Source organism: Tripterygium wilfordii, chromosome 21 (assembly GCF_013401445.1).
Source record: "Tripterygium wilfordii isolate XIE 37 chromosome 21, ASM1340144v1, whole genome shotgun sequence".
NCBI lineage: Eukaryota > Viridiplantae > Streptophyta > Magnoliopsida > Celastrales > Celastraceae > Tripterygium > Tripterygium wilfordii.
In genome coordinates, this window is record NC_052252.1 from 2413452 (window position 1) to 2436876 (window position 23425).

The 23425-nt window shown below is 36.1% G+C and overlaps 2 protein-coding genes across 2 annotated transcripts; both read right to left on the bottom strand.

Annotated features, from left to right (window-relative positions):
* Positions 1 to 6284: 6284 nt before the first annotated feature.
* LOC119989874 (cation/H(+) antiporter 19-like) lies at positions 6285 to 8951 on the bottom strand. The gene is made up of 2 exons (XM_038835611.1): positions 8709 to 8951; positions 6285 to 8621 (listed from the first exon to the last, which is right to left on the bottom strand). Exons 1-2 carry the CDS (start codon positions 8907 to 8909, stop codon positions 6390 to 6392), a joined length of 2433 nt encoding a protein of 810 aa, XP_038691539.1. The 5' UTR covers positions 8910 to 8951; the 3' UTR covers positions 6285 to 6389.
* A 574-nt stretch (positions 8952 to 9525) lies between these two features.
* Positions 9526 to 21519, bottom strand: LOC119989047. The gene is made up of 17 exons (XM_038834342.1): positions 21181 to 21519; positions 19951 to 20149; positions 19450 to 19758; positions 19258 to 19347; positions 18258 to 18746; positions 18021 to 18128; positions 16780 to 16910; positions 16530 to 16659; positions 15775 to 16141; positions 15159 to 15679; positions 14887 to 15066; positions 14650 to 14808; positions 14333 to 14407; positions 12917 to 13100; positions 11897 to 12048; positions 11315 to 11530; positions 9526 to 10309 (listed from the first exon to the last, which is right to left on the bottom strand). The coding sequence occupies exons 1-17, from the start codon at positions 21366 to 21368 to the stop codon at positions 9659 to 9661; spliced, it is 4149 nt and encodes a 1382-aa protein (XP_038690270.1). The 5' UTR covers positions 21369 to 21519; the 3' UTR covers positions 9526 to 9658.
* Between the last annotated feature and the right edge of the window lie 1906 nt (positions 21520 to 23425).

A 23425-nucleotide genomic window follows, 5' to 3' on the forward strand; every position in this document is an offset into this window, starting at 1 on the left:
CTTATGCAAGTTGTGTGCTTTATCTAAAGACTTGCCAACTTTGATATTTATAGGCACAAGAGGACCCAATTGTGATGTATTCAATACAGTGACTTTCCCATTAAAGAATGCCAACATTTTTATATATGCAATAGGCCAGCATGTATAAAATAACGAATAGTGGAGCCCTTACCTTGAGCTTTATTTTTTTTTTACCACTTACAGGTTGCTTAGCTGGTTCTGTTTGGTGGGTAGCAGGGCTGATGATAACATCATATTTTTCATATATTTATACCTTAATTTGCGCTTACTTTTGTCTTCTTACGACACTTTTCTTGATTTTCCATAAAACTTAATGGGTTTTTATTATCGAAATATGAATGTTAAGAATAATTAACAAGGGTTGGTAATAAAAACACTTTTCATATAATCAAGAATGAAGTATTGAATAGGTTAGGGAAAATTGACTATCAAATGGATAATAATTGGGATTAACATGTCAAAAGAATTATGATTGGTGATGGTGAAATTAGACGTCCTAATGTCTTTCATCTGATTGATTTTCATCTTTTGTGTTTATTTTCTTACGTATTATTTTATTGTTAGTTAGTTTAATCAAGTCTCATATATTCGATTGTCAAGATAGAGTTTCGGATTAGTCATAATCAATACTTGGCACTTTTTAATCAATTCTCTTGGGTTACTCTACTTTCCACTATTACTATTTGTTTGATATGTACATTTGCAAATTTGCACAACAACTGTCATGCTGTTGTTGTGGTGGATTTCCTACAAATTGTCGGTTTGGTAGAATTTCAAATCGGACCCCCAAATATCCCTTGTCTTTCACACAATTTTCCTCGCTAGTGAGCCTCGGACTTACAATTAGGCTCCAAACAAGTTTCGATTTAATATATTATGGGCCAAAAACAAACAACCGAGTCCAAAAATATGGTGTTTTATCGAGCATGCATGTCATTGCGCATAGATGAAGTTGATTTACTATATGGGTCAAAGACCATTGTTTGCGATCCTATTCCACAGAGATGAAGTCGATTTACTATAATCAAAGTCCATATAGTGTAAAATATAAGAAAAATTGAAAAAAAAAAAAACTGTACAAATTAGGAGAGGGAATGCCCCAAGAAACAACAAAGAAGACAAACCCCAATAATAGGACAACCCAAAAAGAAAAGAAAAAACCCCATGCCACGCAAGGTCCACGACCCATAGACAAGGAAAACAAAATGAAGAAACATGGAACACGTGAGAGCCGGATTATCGTTTCTGGTCAGGCCGGATCTAGTGTTTTTCTAAGTCTATAGACCCGGCCAATATACCCTAATAAGGATTATCGAGGTCGGGGTCCTTGGTTACCCGGAAACTATAACAAGGCCCAGCCCATTTTAAAATGAGTTATTTTAGTAATTTTTTTTTTTTGATATTATTTTAGTAAGTAATTATTGAGCCTTATAGTTTATACAGTATTAATATATTCTAGTTATGTAAATTATCATCACCAGAGGTTAAAAGAGGATATCAAGAAAATCATCGCAATTCATATAAACAAAAAATCCATCAAGCTTTCAAAGGACCGGGACGAGATCAACTCCAAAGTGTGGTGTGATGACGTAGTACAAATGCAAAGATCGATTTGGTGAGAGAAATCTCAAAAATTATATTAATTCATCATTGATTATTTTTACCGAAGAAGATTACTTGCTTAATATGATTTATCATGATTGATACTTCACAAAATTTCATTGTTATAATTTAAAATCTCATTGATTTAAAGAAATTTCATTGGTCTTAAAAAGCATTGACATTACTTGTTTGAGTAATCTTACGTACTCCGTTTGTTATGAAATTTTATAGATCAACATTCTTACATGTTTAATACGATTTATCATGAATGAAACTTAAAAATAAATATCACTGTTATGATTGAAAATCTCACTAATTTAAATAAACATTTATTGTTCTTATAAAACAATGACATAATTACTTGTATAAGTGATCGTATGTACTCCGTTTATTATGAAATTTCATACGAACATTCTTACATGTTTAATATGATTTATCATGAGTGAAATTGAAATTTTCAGCTATGATTTATATATGATTAACCAATCCGCAAAAATCATTAAACTCTCTTGTTTAAATCATTGCTCTGTTTGACTAATTTTTTTGATTCCCAAAAATATTGTCAATAGATTTCTATAGAAAAGACCTTCCCCACCGATTCTAGATATATAATAATTTTTTAATCCTACATATGTTTTTAGAGATAAAATGTTTTGAATTTTGTTTAAAGAAAAAAAACAAGCTAATGATATGTTAAGTGTCAACTTGACATCACAGAGTAAAACACAAAATACGCAGGTAAGGATAAAACAGCCTTTTAATCTTCACTTTAAGTAAATTTTGTAATTAATAAAATTTCATTGTTTAGCTTAAGGAATTATTGGTAAAATACTATTAATGAAGTCCTTGAATGAGGGATTTATCGGTAATTAAACTTATTTTTTGACAAAATTAATCTAAATAATTAACTAAACATATACACAAGACAAATATTTTTACACTGGTAATCATCTCATAAAATATTTTAGGTCTAAGTAAAAATCTTAACATGCATAAAATAAAGATGTCCTCATACATAATACCATAAATTTTTTTAAAAAAAAAGAAAAGAAAAATATTCATAGTACTATAAAAACTTGGTCACATTGTCAATTTGCATGTTATTAGCCACTCTACTAGGTTAGTTAAAAACTCTCATATTTTTTAGTTGTTCAGAAGTAGAATTACAAATCTAATATTGCTTTTATTTGATCAAGTGACATGTAAAAATATAAATAAACAAAAATAAAATTCTACTTAAATAAATAAATAGCAATTTAAAAAATGTGATTTTAGCTTATTAATTTGAAAGATGTACATGTGCATTGCTCGGATGGACGACTTGTTATTAGATTTTTTCTTTCTTTTTCAAGCGACAAGAACAAAGCATTAGATACCAAAAGCATGATGTGGGGGTGCACGCCTACCAACCAAATTCATAAAATAAAATAAAAAAATCAGTGGGAATACTTCCTAAAGAATCTTCCCAGTCATTTTGATGTCTTTTAGGATTCATGTGTTCTTGTCATAATTCTTGAATATATATATATATATATATATATATATATATAATGTGTTTGAGAGCATCAAACTTCGGTGCATGCATGTGTTCTACTTTTGCGTTTGTCTCTCTCTTTGGATAAACTTGACTTTAGAAAAGGAGACCACATATAAAGAATCTTAGGAAATGCACAAGAACTTGGTATATTTATTTTCTAGGCAAAAATAATAATTACATCCCTAAACGCCAAATTTGATGTGTAATTGAGAACTAACTAGCCAGGACAATTACAATGTGGAGTGGTTTAGCCGTTAGGGGGGGAATCTCTGGCATTTGTTGAAGAATAAGACATCATTTGGAAGATTTTGCTATAATAATAATTAATAGACATAAACCTAACCCCCTCGAAAAGTTGTTATGATTAATAATTTATTAACGCATGCATGTCTTGATTGGAAGTGATGTAACAGAGAGACCAGGTTCTGTTTATTGAAGATTTAATAATTACAGGTCCTTTAGATTACCAATCATCATCTAGGCAAACAACATTGGATTTGGATTTACTTTTGGATGCAGAGGGAGAGGGGTCTGGGAAATGATTAAATTAGCATTGATTATCAAAAATGTTGTCAAAATTCTCAAAATGTATTTATTATTAAAAATAAATATAAAAAAAAATGCTAAGACAAACATAGTCAACAACTAAGACAAATACGAAGAAGCTCAAATTAAAACTTAAGAATAACTGGCGACCCATCAACCTAAGGCATCAAGTATCCAGGACTCATCGCGCTCACGTCATATGATGATGGTCTCACTCAACGAACTAATCTGAAAGTGTGGAAACAAAATAATAGAGTGAGCTGCAAAGTTCAGTCTAGGTAAATACTCGACAAAAACCCAAATGCCTAAGGTTGATTTTATTAATGTTATCAGTTGCTTGCAATTTTAAGGGCTAATATGTGGTACATAATTTTACTATAAATGTTCTACGCTTAGCTTATGGGGTTTTTCTTATTCAAAATGCTTGTATTGAAAGGAAGGAAAGTAATTTGGCACCTTACCAAGAATAGCTCTTGAAAATGTTTTACTGTCGACTTCGTTTGCACCAGTAAGCCATACGTGCTGCCTTCTTGCATACGCCTTCCCTGGTAACATATATATATATATATCACCCTCTTCTATTAACATTAATATCTCTCAAAGCCTCAAATCCATTTTGAATTCTAACTCAAAACATATATAATAAAAATTCAAAAAACTTCACGTCCCGTTGTGGTTCTATCGACTTTACCACCGACTTGAGACACAAGAATTGTTTAAGTGAAATGGGAAGGGGATGTGAAAGTTGCCAAATCTAGGTCAGCTGAAGATGAATTGTATTAATAAAATCCTTTTGTTGGAATAGTTTATTAATTTTTTCTACTCAATGAAGAATCATAGTAGAAGCAAGATTCTTTCCTCATCTGTAGTTGGAGTTTTATTTTCTAGTAAATTCAAGGGATAAGTAATGGAATAGCAAGGATGGATCAAGTCGAAAAAAATAATCGATCAAGCCCTAGTACTTGGCCCTTTTTTGAAGGTATGGGGGTTGTTTCGTTATTTATCCCTAAATTCAAATAAAACAACATGCTTATATGTTTTCTCCTTTTTTACGACTTGTGGGGGTCATGCAATTGATTTTATCAATTGCAGTAGTTGCAATTTGTTGGGTCAGTAAAAATCTATATCGGGTCCCACTTCTATTACATAAAAAGTCAAGCCAAACATGTATCTCAGTACAATCACATCAACAAAACACATCTTCCAATATAACCACATCAGCAAAACACAAATTCTTATACATTTTCCCTTCCCACCCAACATGGTGGCCAACAAATTCTCATGCCCTCCATATTGTCCCCAATAAAACTACATTAAAACACAATCTTTCAATACAACCACATCAGCAAAACACATCTCCCAATATAGCCATATCAGCAAAACACAAAACTCAATACAACCACATCAGCAAAACACAAAACCTCACACATATTTATTGTCCCAGACAAAATAACACCATTACAAGTGCTCTTAAGGAGTGAGGAATCAAACATGGCACCTCGTACAAAGAGCAGGCCAACAATAAGTCAACTGTTGCTCCTTGTCCGATTTTTAGCACCCTTTTATTAATATTTCAAAGGCATTTCTAATTATCTAAACAGGATCGGCTGTAGCCAATACTTTCTATAGATACAACATGCATTTTCTATATATACTTTCCTCAATTTTGTTTTTCATCTTTGTTTGTTTTTATCCACCGTAGTCCGGTGTATAATTTAAATTACCAATTGGTTAACAAAATTAATTTTCATGCCTTCCTCCTCATAGTCATACCGGATTAGAGAAAATAATAATAATAATAATAATAATAATTAGGATTTTTCTTATTAGAATGGTGAATATTGTTTAATGTATAATTAGGATTTTCATTATTTTATTACTCGTTAAATAAAATAATGTGTGGGCTAAAAGATTGAACAACTAGGGAACCACTAGGGACAAATATGGATAAAATTAGGATTATACAAAATCTCTGTTGAAATTAGGCCCATTACTAGGTCTACTTCGATACCATAATAATGGGCCTAACATCATATATGGATATTTTGGGAACCCATATTAATGGGCCTAACATTATTAGATAAGCTGTTAACACTTAATATGGTTCTTCACTAATGGGCCTTAGATCTCCAACATCAAATACACAACTGGAGGGGTTGCCATGGTTACTCAAAAGCCATAGCATTCTGAACTACTAGAGTTAAAAAAAATCTTAGAAAACCGAACCGACCGTCAAACGAGTCAATTGGTCGGCTATTTTAAAAAAAAATTATTTAGAATTTATCAAAATAATTGCCGATAACCGATTGATTGATTAGTTGTTTTTACGTCCAAAAATCTAACAGAGATGCCACAAGCAATACATACCGTCAAGTATGACAGATTAATTATTCATCTTAGTCTCTTGAACATCATATTATAACTTCTCCTTTCTTTTCTTTTTCTTTTTTCATGGCGAGGGTAATCGGGTATATTGGACTCCATGCAAATTCCCAAGTACTCAAACCCTTTTACTCTTCTCAAGCACTTTGGTAAGTCTCAAGGTGTCAATGTGACGAGTTGAACTTGAGTCTCCCAGCTAAAAGGATTTTTCTAGTCAACTCGACCCCGTTGTGGTTATCATAACTTAAGTCCTATAATCTTCTTGCTGGTAAAAAAATGTATCAACACTAAGCCAACTTGCTTAGACCATCGCCATTTTCGAATGATCCGGTGTGTCTGGAACCTCATATGTATCATCCTCTTGCTGCTCCTCTACGAGTGAATCGAGATTTTTAGAGAAATTGTATTGCTGAATGACCAAAACCGATGCAGTAGTAGAGAAATCAGATGAGGCTAGGAAGCTGCCAACGGGTCCTAGTTCTGGACAATCACTTCTGTCAACCAATGGAACCACACATGGTGTTCTTCCAACCAAAAACATGTTGCATTTGCTCATTGATTTTAGTGTCGTGACGATGTCTGCCTGAGACTCGATGACTCTTTCCTCGTACTTGATTGAATCCTGTTTCTTGCTTGTCTCGAGGAACTCGGAGAAGAATTGATTGTCATCTTCATGATCTCCCTTGGTCTCGTTTTCGACGTCTTTTCCCATCTTGATCACATGCCCGAAGAGCAATGACTTCCCGGTAGAAGCTGTGAATTTTATCACGGTGAGCATGATTCCCGGATGCTCTGCCATTCTCATGCCAAATGCAAGTGCTTCACGGTCATCACGCCCGCCGAAAAATGGCATGGCAAAAGAGTAAGACACTTCACTCGAAAAGACTTGTGTCGTTCCTCCGAATCCACGGTCGACCAGAATACCAACAGAACAAGGTGCATACCGGAGGACGCGCTTATTCACAAGATGGAATGAGTGACCAAGTGACTCCATGGATCCATCTACTCTCTGGTGCTTGTGGAATGGTAGGAAAAGTATGGCAGCGCGCTTTTGATGTGCGCTTGTGCAGATATCCTCATGAATGCTATTGAGAGCAGAAATCGCAGTCATGGGGCGAATAGTGACTCTACTCAGTTGTTGATAGGCTTGGAATGCAATCACCATTTGGTCATTGTCGTCGCGGATTTTGTTCCAGAATGGAAGTCCATTTCTACGTGCCTTGTGAACCATCGATATGGCAGATGAACGTTCAGAAAGTTCCATCATATGCATTGCATACACACATAGTCCTCGCTTACGAGTTCCTCGAGAAGACTCTATCAGATTGATCATGGTAGGAATGTTGTGGTTGCTATGGAAGCAAGCAAGCATACGGAGCTCTGAATCGTCGTCTTTACGCTGAATGGTTCGATGCTTGTATGGTGCTCCACTTCTAGCAGGCATATAAATGGCCATCACAATTGGAGTGGTGATAAAGGTAGTGAATAGCGCCATTAGAACTAATATCGCGAATGTTTGGTCATTCAACACCTTACGATCCTTTCCAATGTTGAGAACAATGAGCTCCACCAAGCCTTTGGTGTTCATAAGGAACCCGAGAGCCACGGCCTCTCGAAAAGGCACCTTATAAACCAAAGACACCACTGTTGTTGCAACAACTTTACCAAAACAAGCAGTGAATATAACAAGCACTAGCAAGCCCCATGATTGACCTCCAGATATCGTGGCGACGTTGGTTTTAAGACCACTCGACGCGAAGTAGAGAGGCAAGAGAAGTCCCGAAACAATATCCTCAATCTTCTCTATTAGCACCCCAGCAAAAGGACCATCTTTAGGTACAACAATTCCCACCACAAATGCACCGAAAAGAGCATGAATGCCTATGGTATCAGTGACGAAGCCAGCAGCCAATACTAGCGACAATGTGATGCATATATAGAGCTCCTTCACAGGCTCGCCCTCGGGTGATCTTCGAGCCATCAATGCTAATGCAGGTCTCAAGACAAAAACAGCAAATGACACAAATGTAATTCCACATAGAAGAACCCATATGGAGACTAGAGGAGAAGTGTCGCTACCAGAAAGCGCTATAGCAAGCGCGAGGAGGATCCAAGCAGCAACATCATTCACTGCAGCCGCAGACATAGCAATGCGACCAACGTCAGTGGTGAGAAGCTTAAGTTCTGCCAATATACGAGCCAGGACAGGAAATGCAGTGATGGAAAGGGAAACACCCATGAAGACAAGAAAAGGGCCATTAGAAACTCCTTTAGAGATGGTGGCACGGAGGACAACAGACGTTCCGATGCCAAGTATGAATGGGAGACTAATTCCAGCAACGGCTATTGCTAAGGCCTTCTTACCAGTACGACGAATTGATCGAATGTCAAGCTCAAGACCAACCAGAAACAAGAAGTAGAGCAAGCCTATGTTGGCCAGTGTGTCAAGAACAGTCATACTTTTTTTTGGGAAAACAGTGTGTAGAAATTTTTCGCTTCTACCAATTGCAGACGGTCCTAGCAGAATTCCTCCCTGCAACCACCATGCAAGACAAAAGCTCAAACTGTTAGGAAAGGTGAATCTTTATTATACAAACCATACATATACTGACGGACTTACAATGATCTCTGCAATGACTCGCGGTTGTCGGAGAGGTCTCAGAAAGAATGCCAATGTCCTTGTAAAAGCAACAACCAAGCATATTTGAAGGATTGCCAATGGAAGTGCGAAATCGAGTGGATTTTCACCCTGAAACGATCCATTAGACGTTGCCTTCATGGGTGCAGGGCAAGCCATTGTCGTCGTATTCTCAGTCACCATTTTAGCAGTGTCTACAAAGAGTAACTCCTCAAGGTCCCTCAAGTTGATAGACAGGGAGCATGAGAAAACTGTAGTGCTGAAACAAGGAAGAACGGAAGAGAAATAAGTGAGCAAAGACTAATAATAGACAAATAATTAGTTAGAAACCACTGGAGATTATGAGACAATGAAATCACCTTTTTATGGTAAGTCCTATTTACAGACGAAAGAAAGTGAACTCTTCTCCATCTGGCCTCATAAGTAGTCACCTTGCATTCTAATCCATATATTTCCATTAATATAGAACATGAGTAGAGTGAGTTGCTTCCATGTATTTTTTGTAGGGGTGTAAACGAGTCACGTTGAACCAAGTCTTACCCTATTTAACCTCTTTTGTTTTGGACATTATCGAAGCGTTGAGCTTCAAAAATCTGTTTGAGCATGTTTATCAAGTAAATAACACAAAAAATAACGTTTGAGCCCCCAAAATATATTTAACACCCAATCGGTCTCAAAATATGACCTCTATTTTACCCCAACCAGTGCAAAGTGTCAGAGATAAAACGGGGGGTCATATTTTGACAGTATGTAACATTCCTCCTAACAAAATCAGTCAAGCATGTTTGCCATCCAAAACTGATCAGTAAAGGATGCGAGAGATTAATCGCTACTCTGTTGTGGTCGGAAGAAAATGAAAAACAACATTTTTGTCAAAATTTATCTTATATGAAGCAAAATTTACAATATAGATAATAGATAATTCTATACTATCATATGTACGTTTGGTTTGTAAAAACCTGCAAATGAAGTTTCTTAAAAACCGACTCCACCGCCAAGAAGTCGACATCAAAACCATAGCTCTGTCCCCCGTACTGAACATAAAGGAATCCTTTCGAAGATAGAGGTGGCGGCAGGATTTGGGAGATCTCTGGGAAGTCCAGCATGGGGGGCGAAGGTATGTCTTTCTTCTTCAACGAGTAGTAAACATCAGCAAGTAGAAGCCATATGAGATCAGGGTCAATCGATGCAAGTCCATGTAGGGCATTGATAGATGCATCACGGAGTCCGGTAACAGAACTACAAGCTATTCCCACAACAAGACCACTGACCTTCTTCAAGACTACCTCCAATGCTGACGCGCTCCTTCTGTTTCGGGCCAAATCGGCAATTATGTTAAGCATTGCTATCTGGACCTTCTGGCTCGTAACTTCTGCCACAGAATCCTCAGTGGAAGTGGAACTGCCTCTATACGGAAGTTGTAGTTGGTTCCGTTCTTCTTTCGTGTGGGATTTTTTCTGAAATGGTGATGTAGATAGAAGTTTCCAAAAATGAGCACCGTCAGTGTGGAAGCGTCGAGAAAAGAAATCTCCTCCACAAATTTGCACTACACTGCTTGTAACACCTAAACATCTCCGTACAGCCTGAAACAATAATAATCTTAGAAACCACTATAACCACTATAAAACAGAGAAATAAATTGACATTATATCCCTGGTTCATCAATAACTTCTGTGAAAAACTATGATACCTGGACTCTTCAATATACCCCGCCAGACCGTGTCAACACGACACGACATGGATATGGGATCCGTGTCAGATCCTCCAAAAAAAAATTGGACATTTCATTTTTTTTCCTTTCTCATGGTTCTACTCTTTAAATGCGAAGTCTCAACTAGAGAGAATTTTTTGCTGTCCAAATTCTTTCATATATAGCAGTTAGTATATATTCATTAATTCTATAAGAAAAGCTATTTAAGTTAGTTATTAGTTAATAAGATCACTAAACTTTATTTGAAAAAAAAAAAAATATATATATATATATACACACATCAAAAATACGAAAATTATTACAAAATTACATTGAATGTACCATAACATTAATATTTTTATATAGAGTAATGCTACAAACCCTCAAAATATGACCTCCATTTTACCCACAAGTCTATGTGACATGTGAAAAAGCCATGGATTATAAACATATATGTAAGGCCCACTTAGCATCCAACAATCCACATTATTGGGGGAGTGAAATGGGGGTCATATTTTGGGGTATCAAGCATTATACTTTTATATCTAACACATGTAAAGATGACGTACCCACATACCCGTATCCTAGTTTTGAACGGTGTCTAACCGAAAATGAAATGTCTAGTGGTGCTATGAAATACAGGGTAACATACTCAGAATAGTGGATAACACCATCTAAGATCAAGAAGGAGCTCCTGGCATAGTGGGACACTCCTTAAGATTTCGAATAGATTAAAGACTTCAAGGTTTGAATCCTCCCACACACGAAAATGGCTAATAATAACATGAATATATACTCATAAAAAAATAATAAATAAATAAAAACCCACCTAAGATCAATGTCACAAAACTTCAGAAGCATACACTCATAAGCAAGAAGAAAAGGAACGAAGACGCACCACAGGCTGGTTATTTCGAACACAAGCAACTAAGTATGGCCATGTTTTATTCATAGCTGGAAGCAATATGTTTCCATCATTTCCATCCTCAGCAGCATCCATAGCATCTTTCAGTTGGTGAAACGAATATGATTGGAACACTTCCTCCACAGCTTCTTTAGTTTCCTTCTCATGCCTGTAGGTTTCTTCGAGTTTGGCTAGTGTCACAATGCTATCCTGAAACCATTAATAATCATAATTATAATTATAAATACTCACTAGCCATTTGGCCATAATGCAAATTAAGACAATATAAGGACATAATGTTACATATCCAATAGATAGCAATACAACCTCCAACTCTTTCACACACACACACAAAGAGAGAGCACTTGTATGCATAATTGATTGTCTTGAGCAGCATCAATGAGCAAGTGTTGCAAGTTCAAATGCTTACCTTGAACAACAATAAAACAAACACCATATACATATATACATCCTTTCAATATTTAAGTTCCCTCACACATCCTTTCAATATTGTAATTATCAATAACTTTCCACAGATAAGGAGAAAATATGAAGAATGTTCACAAATGAAGATACCTCAACTATATCTAGGGCCACCAAGCATGATGCTTGCTGCATAGAAGCTAATAGAGGAGTTGCAGCAGTTAAACATGAACCAGCAATTGAAGCAACTGTTCTTCGGTATCTTCTGAAATCATTTAACTCGAACATAATAGTCTCCCATTTCTCTACATTCATAATATCACATCAAGATAAGCATAAAATATGTCTGCTTTGCAGAGTAAGCTAAGATATATATCTCAGAAGGTTGTCATTCATACAATCATACAAATATACGAGCAGCTAGAAGCAATACATGATTTAACAGTATCATGCAGGGGGAAAATAGTTTGAAAGAACAGGTTATCAAAAACAAGATATTTTAAATGCTCCTTGTCAGTCGATACAGAGGTTGCCTCTCTTGTTTGAATTTGAAATGATAAACTGGCAAGAAAATAATATCTGCTCCAAAGAGTAAACTACAGTACAGGCAATCAAAACCAGTATAAACTACCCAACAACTTGACTAAGCCCATAAGCCCATGCCAAACAGTCAAAAAGCAATAGCTTAAAAGAACAGTGGCCCAGAAAATGTAAATTTTGAACTTCAGCACTCATTATAGCAAATAGGTCACAAATGGAAGTCACAACTAAGATCATCAGCAAAGCTTGATTTTGCGATCAGAAAACTTTTGCCTTAAGATCACATTGTAAACACCCAAAAGTAGATCTGACAACCACAACCCAAAACGAGATGCTTTAGAAAGAAAAAGAGGTGGAAATTGAAAAAGAGATATCAGTCAATGTATGTGTCATTCTCAAGATCTCCGAAGAAACAAAAGCCTAAGTAAAGAGAACTCTGGCGAGGATCTGAACTCAACTTCAAGATGGTCGCAGGTTGCATAGTCTCCAAAGGGTAATGAAATCTCAAGTAAAATAAGATGTATAAACAACTTTAAATTCGGATACTAACTGGGAGGTGGGTTGCGTTATAGGCCATTCTATTATCTATACCTCTCATAAATAGATTACTTAAAATCAAAACCCAAAACTCACCTGGCTGCATGTGAGATACATTGTTCGTATTGTCTGAATATGATGTTGAAGCTTGCATGGAATCTGTGCCTGCTTGCTCATGCACACCAGCTATACTGGACTTGACATGCATAAAAAATGACTCAGCCTTACTGGGCAATGAACATGCTTCACGCTTTGATGCCTTCACAATTTCTGCCACAGCCTAATAAAGAAAGCAAAATCATAGACAATCAGAAAAAGACCTCCGTCAGCACGTAGTTTCGTCTTGATTATGATGGCCGTGTATATCAACACTGCAACAAGAGAGAGCACAAAAATCCAGCAACATTCCAAGATAACATTTTCATGGAAAAGTCTACCACTAGCAACTACCTCTGACTTGAATGAAATCTGCTCTCAAGCTTTCAAAATGTAGACTAAGAATAAGGCCTGGTAAATTTTTCCAGTAAAACAATCTTTAAAAAATGCTATACTATCACCAATTGAGAAATTAAGTAGTAGTACAAATCAAACCACATTTGATTCTATGTAAGCCAGCTCTAAATGGAAAGACTGAAGTTCTGCATTTCATATTCTTCTCTTTTTCATACATTGGTCCTTGCAATTCATCTACGAAAAAGTTTCTATTCATGTTGCAACCACATGGCATACAAGTAAATATAAATTGTGCTGATAATGTGAAGTTTCTTACATAACGAAGATTCAATGTAACACAAATTAGTCTCCATTTAAAAAAAAAATTGTAACACACACTAATTGCTAAACCGTTGTATAACAACGACGGGGGGGATTTAGCCCCCTGGTTTTTGCTAATAAAATAAAATTCAATTTGCACTCCTGGGGGGTCTTAATAAGATTCAAAGGCAATCCGTTTCATTTCTTAATTTTCTTTCAATTCTAAATCCTTTAACTAGTGCAGATTTCAGCTTTCGTTGATTCCTATACTCCCCTTACATTTAACCCTAGAATCAATCTTTCACCAATCACTAAACAAACAATGTGAAAGAGCTTCTGTTCATGGTGGCAGAAAGTTTCCAATTTTTTATCAAGGATGGTGATTTGAAGCCCAGCACTGGAGCAACCCAATCACCGAACCAAGTAATACTTTTCCCCGATATTAGGCATCAATGTCCTAAAATTTTATAGGTTAAAAAAGTTTTCTAGAATAGAGGATGTGATATTTGTTCCTTTTTCATTTTTAGTAAAATTCCACTCCCCATTGCAGTTACTTCGCTGCTTTATTTTCTGTTTCCATTTCATCGCAACGCTATGGAACTAAGGATTATGCCAAATTAGGAATTCAAAATTTTCTGAACGACACTATGATATTCTACGAGTTTTATGTCACTTTTTCTTGAATGGTACAACTCTCGGACAAACATAGAACAGCATAAAAGAAAGAGCAGTATAAAAGGCATGAATTCTGAATGGAACCTTTAAAAACGGAATAGTTAATTCTGGATGTTGGTGCCTGCCAAGAATCTCAAGTTCCTGGGAAATGCAGCGCATCTGTAATTGATACATATAGAATACCATGAGCCTTGCATTCCAAAATTAATAAAAGAAGTTTAAACCAACTCTATGACTAAAATAACAAGGAGGTAAAAAAAGAGCTATTGGCCTAGTGATAACATTCTTTAGGATTTCGAACAGGTTGAATGTTCGATTCCTCTCATATGCTAAATTAACAATCAGTAAAAGCAATATATGTTCATCAAAAAGAAGAAAATAACAAGGAGGTAAATAGCCACCGGTTCCTCCAGCAAAGGCAGTATTTTTTGAGCTACTCCAATATACGAGAGCATGGCGGCGAGAACATTCGGAACATGAGCATTGAGATCTAAATGACGCAGTTGCCGACAAATGGAATCAATTACATAGTCTGCATTCTCCAAGACTAAATGCCCGACCTGGATATTTTCAAATATCAAAAAGTAACATATTAAAGAATCCGAAAGCAAAACAAAGGACTTGGTATATAAGCTCACTGTTGGATAGCCAGATGCAGCAGAAAGGACTTGTAAAACAGCATCTGAAGCACTTCTGACTTGGAAGTTCGAATGAATAAGATTCTCAAGCAATAGATAAAGAGATGAATGGAGAAATCCACTCAAAGCAAAATCCTTTCCAAGACATAAAGCAAAAATTCCTATCCCATCAATAAGAACCTGTTTCAGAAAAATCAATACAGAATTTATTCTTTGTGACTACACCAAGTAAATTAAAATGCACGCACTTTTAGTGACGGAAAATGTCTAACCTGGTGCAGCATAGCAGTGTCATGGAAAAGGTGCAAGGTAATATTTTCAACTCCGCCACTAGGTTGTACACGAGAAGAGTCATGGTCGACTGGAAGATCCCACACTTCCGCAGATAAATATTCATGTAAGATTCTACCAATGCAGTCAACCAAGTTATTCTGGGCACCAGGTTCCTGTGAAACCTTCCACATAGATCCACCAAGCTCATTTTCCGATTTGCAAGGTTGGCTGGTGACAAGTCCTGCATAAGATTCCTGAACCTCTTCCTCTTTTAACCGGGACCTAATAAACATTTTTCCGAAGCTATCCAGTGCTCGGTCTGACATACCATATATCATCTCATTTATAATGCATGCTGCAGTGCTAGCCTGGCGTAATAAATGTCCAGTTGCAGTTCTATCATACCAAGACTGCCAGCTCTCTTTATTATAATCATTGAGTCGAAGCTCAGAAACCAATTTACGCAGGTGACCAAGAGGAATATCAATGATAACTGATATAAGACCTTCACTTCTAAAGTCTAGCAACAATCAACAACATAAATATTAGGTGTGAGTATAGTGTACACAGCACAAGAGTTGAATAGATGAAACTGAATTCAAGAGCTGATATGACCTGCCATGAAAGATAGGCCTACAAGTCTAAGAATTCCAGCAACGGCCTGATACAGTTTCTGACTGCCAACATGAATAAACCAAGGGGGCACTTGTGGAACCTTATATTTACTCTGCACGTCCCCCATTGGATATCGTTTTTCTTTTTCTGATGTATCAGTTATCTTTAAGATATCAGATGGAGCAGCAACATTCATGACATTCTGGCAATTAATGTTAAAAAGAGAACCAGCTTTCAACTCAGCAACAGATTGAAGGTATCCCGTTGAGGACGCTCTTGCTGAAACAAGCTTATCAAGAGCACCAGAAAACAATGAATTCTGGCTCAGACACAAGCCGACAACATCCAAGAACCGGGCTGCTGTTACCTATACACACCAAACAAGAGAACATTGTCAATACCATGAAGCAAAACCTTTTCTTGGATTATAAGGAAACACATACACTCAACATTCAGCTTTATGAAATCCATAATCCCTCCCTCCCTCTCACATGCACATGCACATGCACATGCACATGCACGCATGCTTAATGTAGAAACCAATGCTTCCATCTGGTATTCTGATCGTAGTTTCAAATTATGGAGATAGCTCCACGGATTCAAGATATACGCACTCCAACTAAGTAAATTAAGGAAAAAAGAAAAGCATAATTTTTAATATTTGATTGTGGAGTTAGAATAACACAGAAAAAATGTGTGAACCAAAAAAAAAAAACAAATATAGACCACGTGTGTAACTAAGAGCGCAAACATACAGGCGATCGAAGGTGATTCACCACAAATTGAGGACCAGAAAAATATAAAATCGCAAGTAACCGCTGAGCGTTTGATAGAGCTAAAGATTCTTCACTCCCAAGCACCATCTTAGGAAGCTTTTCCATTAGCCTGTATTATAAAAGGAAAATTCCAGTAATTCTACTTTCATGGGAAAATGTTCAATTATCACTTGACATTTGCTTCTGAATTCAACTATGCCTTGGCATTTTGCAAGTCTCAAAATCCAACCTGCCAAAAATTTCAGCAACATCACTTTCAACAGAATGTTTCCCACTGGAGGAGGATAAAACTTCAAGAAAATGCTGAGCAGATGAAGAAACTTCTTCAGACTCATCAACAACCAACACAAATAAGCATTCCTGCATAAGAAACAGCCAAACAATCCCAAATTAACATGCATATATCAATTCATAAAAACAAATTGATAATAGATTGTTTCAAGATGTAGCTATGGAGAATATGCGGTTAGACACTCAAAAACAATTGTCATTCGTACATAAGCAGCAAATAAACATAAAGTGTCAACCTATTATTGAATAGTTAACATGTGGACCAAACAGTAGGTAAATTGTCAAAACTCAAAAGGATCAAACCAGAATGAAAGCAAACCACAAAACAGACACATTTACCCATAGAAAATCCTTGAGACAACAGGTACGAAAGAGAGCAGGTTGCCAGAAAAGGAGCTTTCCCTGTGTGGCTTTTCCCTGTGTGGTTGTGTGCCTTAAGCTCTGCTTGGATTGATGTTTTAGAGAGTCAAGTGAGGAGATTTAAAGGGGGAGGAGTAACTTCACCTTGTTTGATTTGTAGGAGAAAGAGTTAAGTTGGGTGAAGTAGGGGACGTTCCCTCTCACTAACTCTCAAACTCAACATTTTATAAGCCCGATTTGGGGGGTTTGTAAGGTGAGAGAAAAGTTTGTTTATTATTTCCTATATTGTCCATAATTTTTTTTCACTCATTTCAACTTTAATAAGGGTATTTTTGTAAGTCACATCTCTTAGCACTCTTTAACTCTCATCAACTCTACCTTCTATCCAAGTAAGGGTGAGTAAAGGTGGCCCCCTCCAATAAAATGTGCACCCTATTTCCAGCAACATATGTCATAAAGGGTCATGACGACCAATTACAACTACCACATGCTAGGCAGGTTAATCTTCAATTAAAAAAGCAAATAAATAGTTTCAACTCAAGTTAACATGAATGAAAGAGCAATGCAATTTCATCGTGGGAGCCAGGGAGGATAAGGAGCCAACCACTCAATTAGCCCTACACCAACTGAAAGCAACCATAACTGACACAAACACACATAATTCATGTGGCATCACACCAAAAAGTTTTTACGAGTTCTATATGAATTTCAGATTCCAAATTGATTTTGAAATATCAAATTATCTATCAAAAGAAGTACAGAAAGATACAAACATTTTGTGTCCCCCAACCACGATATCAATTTTAGTTCTAAGTTTACCAGAAGCATCAATCTGCTCGATTTCAGTGTATGACTGCACCTCAGTAGCAATCCTTGTATGGCAGCCAAAAGTCCTTGTCTCACTTTTCGGGATGGATGAACACATATCTAACACAAATATAAAATAGTTAGCGGTAGAGTTAGTGGTATAATCAAGAAATGTTGCAACTTACAAAATTTACAGCAGGCACTAAATAACTGAGACCAAAGGGAAAAAAAACAAATATAGGAACGTACTTGCATAAAAGTTGCACACAAAAGTTTATCCACATGGGCAGAAGTTTTCTCAATCCATTCTTTAGTCCGATCAACATGCAAAGATCCTATTGCATTGCCTGATTTAGTGCTCCCCTTTTCTTTGATTTCAGATGAGGGAGTATCTAAAATGACTGTTTCTCCTTTCAACTCTTCAGCCACAGTTTTACTCTGAGCTTGAGCTTGAGCTTTCATAGGTAGCTGCCGCAGTTCCTCTAGAAATGAATGCACCGATTCAATCTTGTTTGAACCAGAGCCAGATGTAACACTTGCAGGTATTTCAACACCAGACAAATTACCATCGTCTTGAAGGACTATCATAAGATACTCAGCCAAGCCTCTTATTGCTTGGTTAAGAGCTTCCACACTGCCAGCTGCACCACTTATCATTGTTTTTGAGACATGCAGAACTTTGGCAAATTGACTAACAACTCCAGGTAAAAAGAAAGCTAGGGCATCTGCAATACCAACCTGCAAAAGTAAATTTATTCTCTTAGATTGATGCCCAATTTTCACATATGAACAATATATTTTGCAATGCAAATCTAGGATGTGAGAGGTGAAGGGCTCTAGGAACAGGTGCTCATGCTTTTTAGACAATCCTTTCAGGTATAAACATCCCCTTCCCACTCTGCCTTCCCTCCCATTGTAACTTAAACAAAGAGTAAGAAGAAGTAAGGTATGATGGGTATTTGATTTGCAAGAAAGTATATTCTATCAGGACCTAGAAAGCATATCAGTGCTTGTAAGTAGCAACCAGGTAAGAGCAATAAATTTCACCTCATTTGAATGTAATATAATATTAATCATAATAATACCAACAACTGGGAAGGGGGGAAGAGAGACAGGATGAGCGAGTGAGAGAAATTGGTGCTTCATTCTCGAGTAATGCAAAATCAAGCTTTCCAAGCAACTTCGTAAAGTATCACTGCTAAGAGTGAGGAAATCCTTGAGAAGAGTCCAGCAGTTGTTACAGAATCACCTTAGAGACAAGCACACGCAGGGTTATAAATGCTTCAACACGGAGCTTTCCACTGCCTCGATGTCCTCGTGAAACCTCTGTATCTGCAGTCTTTGCCAAAATAGTGATATAAGTTCCACAGAAAAAAAAATTTTGATGAAATGAGAACCCCAAAAAAAATCTAACAGTTAAGAACCAAGAGACATGACGCACTTTGAGTAGCAATGATAACCAGTGTCCAATAGCAGCGGAAGAATTAGGCGACTGGAGAAATGCAAGCAAGCATTCTTCTGGTTCTAAACGATATTTTGAACGTTGATCTTGTAGCAACTGAAGATCTCTCTTTTCTAATAATGCAGGCAAACCAAAACTTTGTTTGCATGAGCAAGACTCATTAGAGCACTGACGTAAACTCAAAACTAAAGCTCGCAAGCACTTTATTACTCCTCCACGAAACTCTTCAGCAGCTTCAGATGGTGAAAGTAAGGCTGCATAAGTCAATTTTTTCAAAACTACAACCATCTGTAAACAAAAAACACCACAATTCAGCTGTGAAATAATAGTACAGAGGGGAAAAGAAAGTAAAATGTAAAACTATGACCAAGAGTATCCACTATCATGTAATTGGTTAACCCAGAGCAATGCTAAAATATTCATGCATACGTAAACATACATATGGTACTTGGAAAACTTAAATGCCATTTATCAAACCACCTGCTCCACAGATGCTATATAGCACTTGTTCAGAAGTTCCTCCAGACAGTGAAGCATGCATTCCGCTACTCCATCGTTCACTTTGAAAGGCTTTTGTGGTACGTTATACACTATATGTTTCTCCCCAGAATCAACTTCCTTTGCAGATCTGCAATCTACTGCGGAATCCAAAAGAAGCAGCAAAGGGAACAAGATGTAGCTGAAACATGAACAAGCTTACATGTTTTACCTATATTTACAAATGAAATACAAAGCAGACTACTTCTATCTTTGAGACCAGATAATCTGGATATATCAAATAAAAATCATGATCTAGGTACTACATAGCAACCACAAAAGCATGAAGGAATGCAAACTGAGTTGTATTTAGAGACCACAGAGCACATATACGTTATGACGACTTTCACGTCTTGAGACTTTCCACATGGCAATTAACTCTTCCCTTCCTCATTTGAAAGCAAAGCCAAATATATGCCATTTACCTTCTGCAAGTAGTTCCTACAGATCAATCCAGTTCATAATTATGACCTTTACTACGCCAACATAGACAATAGAGTTTTTTCAAGGATCATTTTATGAGACAGCATCTAGTCCACACATCAATTATAACAAAGCCACCATCCAATTTAAAACCGGAAAAAAAAAACAAAAAACAAAAAACAAAAAAACCTAAAGCTTTCAACTTCTGATGGCTTCTTTAATTCAAAGTATATTGTAAGATGTCGAATCCTGAGAAAGTATGACTGCATCTTTATAGTGAAAGATGCATTTTATCGAGATTTGATGATCAATGATGCACTAATTTCCCAATACCGAATTTCACATTAACCACGTAATTTCTAGCACTCTTTTTGAACCTTCATCTGTTGGGTATAAAACAACACTTAAGAGCTACCTTAAATTTCAATATCTACGGCATTTTTTCCCCTTCTCATGAAAAGTAAATTTTCCAAGAAGTTGAAAGTTAAAACAAAATAGTAAATTTACCCTAAAAAACATAGGAATCAATGCATAAGATAATCGTAGCAATGACAAACCAACATTAAACCAAAATTCACAAAAGTCGAACCCTTTTCATATCCTATAATCAAGCAACATGTTGACGGAGAAAATTAAAAATTCCAACTAATCCAGCACATTATTGCCACAGTCAATCACACACTACAGACTTTTTCTCAGGCAATCACCAAGTAAGAATATCCATACACACAAATCTATGCGTTCACATACTCAAAGAAGGGCTGAAGATCATCGGGAGGAGAGCTCTGAAGGAACTGAAGCAACTCGGGGAGTGCAGATGAATGTTTGTTAGGATTATGGAGAAGCTCAAAGAGCTCAAGACACAAGGGTTTAAGCCGCGAGAACGCTCTGCTTCTCTGTGCCTCCTCTTCTTCAATTCCGACATCGTTTCCGTCCATTGCTTCCCCTTCCAGTGTCAAAACCAAAATCTTTCAAGTCAAAACCTCTTGAAGTAAAAATCGAAAGTGGATTAGGAAAGGAAGAAGGACGAGACCGAAGCAGCCCCTAGAAATTGAAGGGAAGTATTCGGAAGTCGGAATAGCAGAGAAAGTTCAAGGCTCTGGAGAAGCCCAAGTAAGTGATTAGGGCCTCTGGTACACTCTTGCTGTAACTGTTGATGAAGGGCTTGGGCCTCTGATTTTGGGCGTCAATCCCAAGAATTTGGGCTTGAAAAGTTGTTAGTCACCAGGTTAAGCCCATCCATAATATAGACTTTTTGCAAAATTACCCTTATGGGGACGCGATGAGGAGCTTACCGTTTATGCAATTTTTAGGGTTGGTTTGGTTTGTTTTATATTTTCTTGATTTTGTGTATTTTTTATTTTTTAAAAATATTTTTTTGGTTTTCTATTTTCAAGCTGTTTATACAGTGATTATATTTTTCTCATATTTTTTAAAATGAACCATCAAACATGTTTTTTAAATGAACAATCAAACTTTTTTTCGGGATTATTTTCGTGTTTTCTCACGTCTCAAAAAAGAGTTAAATTTTCTCAATTTTTTTAAATGAATAATCAAACTTGTTTTCGAGATTGTTTTCATGTTTTCTCACCTCCTCTCAGAAAAGAGTTAAAATTAAGCGGGAAAAAAACTAAGCAGCATAAACCAAATTTGCACTTGTGACAATTAAAAAATTATAAAAATACATGTTTGGGGTTTCACTAGTCGTCTATTCTACTTGGCATATACTTTTAGTGACCAGTAAAATCAAACTGACTGTGTACATGAAACTGAACTTTTACTTTGAAGATATACAGATCTCTCATTTGTCCAAAGTGTCAAGTCCAGTTTGGTGAGGAATGAATGTGTGTGTGTGTATGGTATGTATGTATACATATATACATATATACATATATATATATATATATATATATAGTATTTATACTTACCTACCCACTAGTGTAATAGTGTTTTCGATGTCCTAGCTTTTGCATGAAAACTTGGAATAAGATTTGAGTTACATCAAATATCAAAATTAAAAGACCTAGTTAAATATTTTTTTAAAAAAAAAAAATTAGGTAGGAATATTTAATACCCACCAACTGTACTACCTATATACTAATTGAGTGTTCAATTTTGACATGGTATCCCCAATCCATGATATCTAAAATTTCCATAATAATTATTATCAGAAAAATGTTGCTTTCATCAGATAATCCAAAAGGATATTCTGGGTTTGGTTGTTGAGCTGTGACAAAGTAGGTGGTGGGAAATTGTGGTATATATGGATAAGAAGTTTGCTGGGGAACACTGTATTGAAATTGATGTTTTGAGAATGATGTTTTCTGATTTTGGGACTTTGAAAGTGTTAGGTTAAAGATTATAGTGTTAATTGGGTTGAAAATGTTTAAGAATGATCAAGTGGCTTGAGAGAGTCTACTGGCTACATTATGTTTCTACCAGACTCGTTCACAATAAGCTTGAAAAGTGTAGCAATTAAAATATTTATCGGAAAATAATGGGAAATAGTTTTTCGGAATTAATATAAAAATTCATTCATAATGCGTTTTTTAAAGGAAAATATATATATATATGGTTTGCAAAGATAGAAAATGAAGGATTGAGGTAAGTCACCTACCTATATCCTTCAAGGAGGAATATAGCTCGGATTTTGTGGTTAGAATATATTTTATTTACATATATGGTTTTACTTAATTGGTGTGCACGTTTATGATTTGTATAAATGTGGTGAGCAAACTACTTCGGTTTATATATATATATATCCACTAGTCATTTCACTTATTCACCCACATAGGATAATTTATATATATACATGTATGGTGTATCCCGGCCATAAAGTTGGGTGAAAATACAAAGAGCTAAGCGAATTGATTTTTAGCACTAGTGAGAGTAAGTGTACAAAGATTATTTTTGGTACGATGAGACTAAAAGTTTATATTGTATTTTTTGCTGATACTCGCACAATATTTTTCCGAACTATGTAAATCTTGCTCAT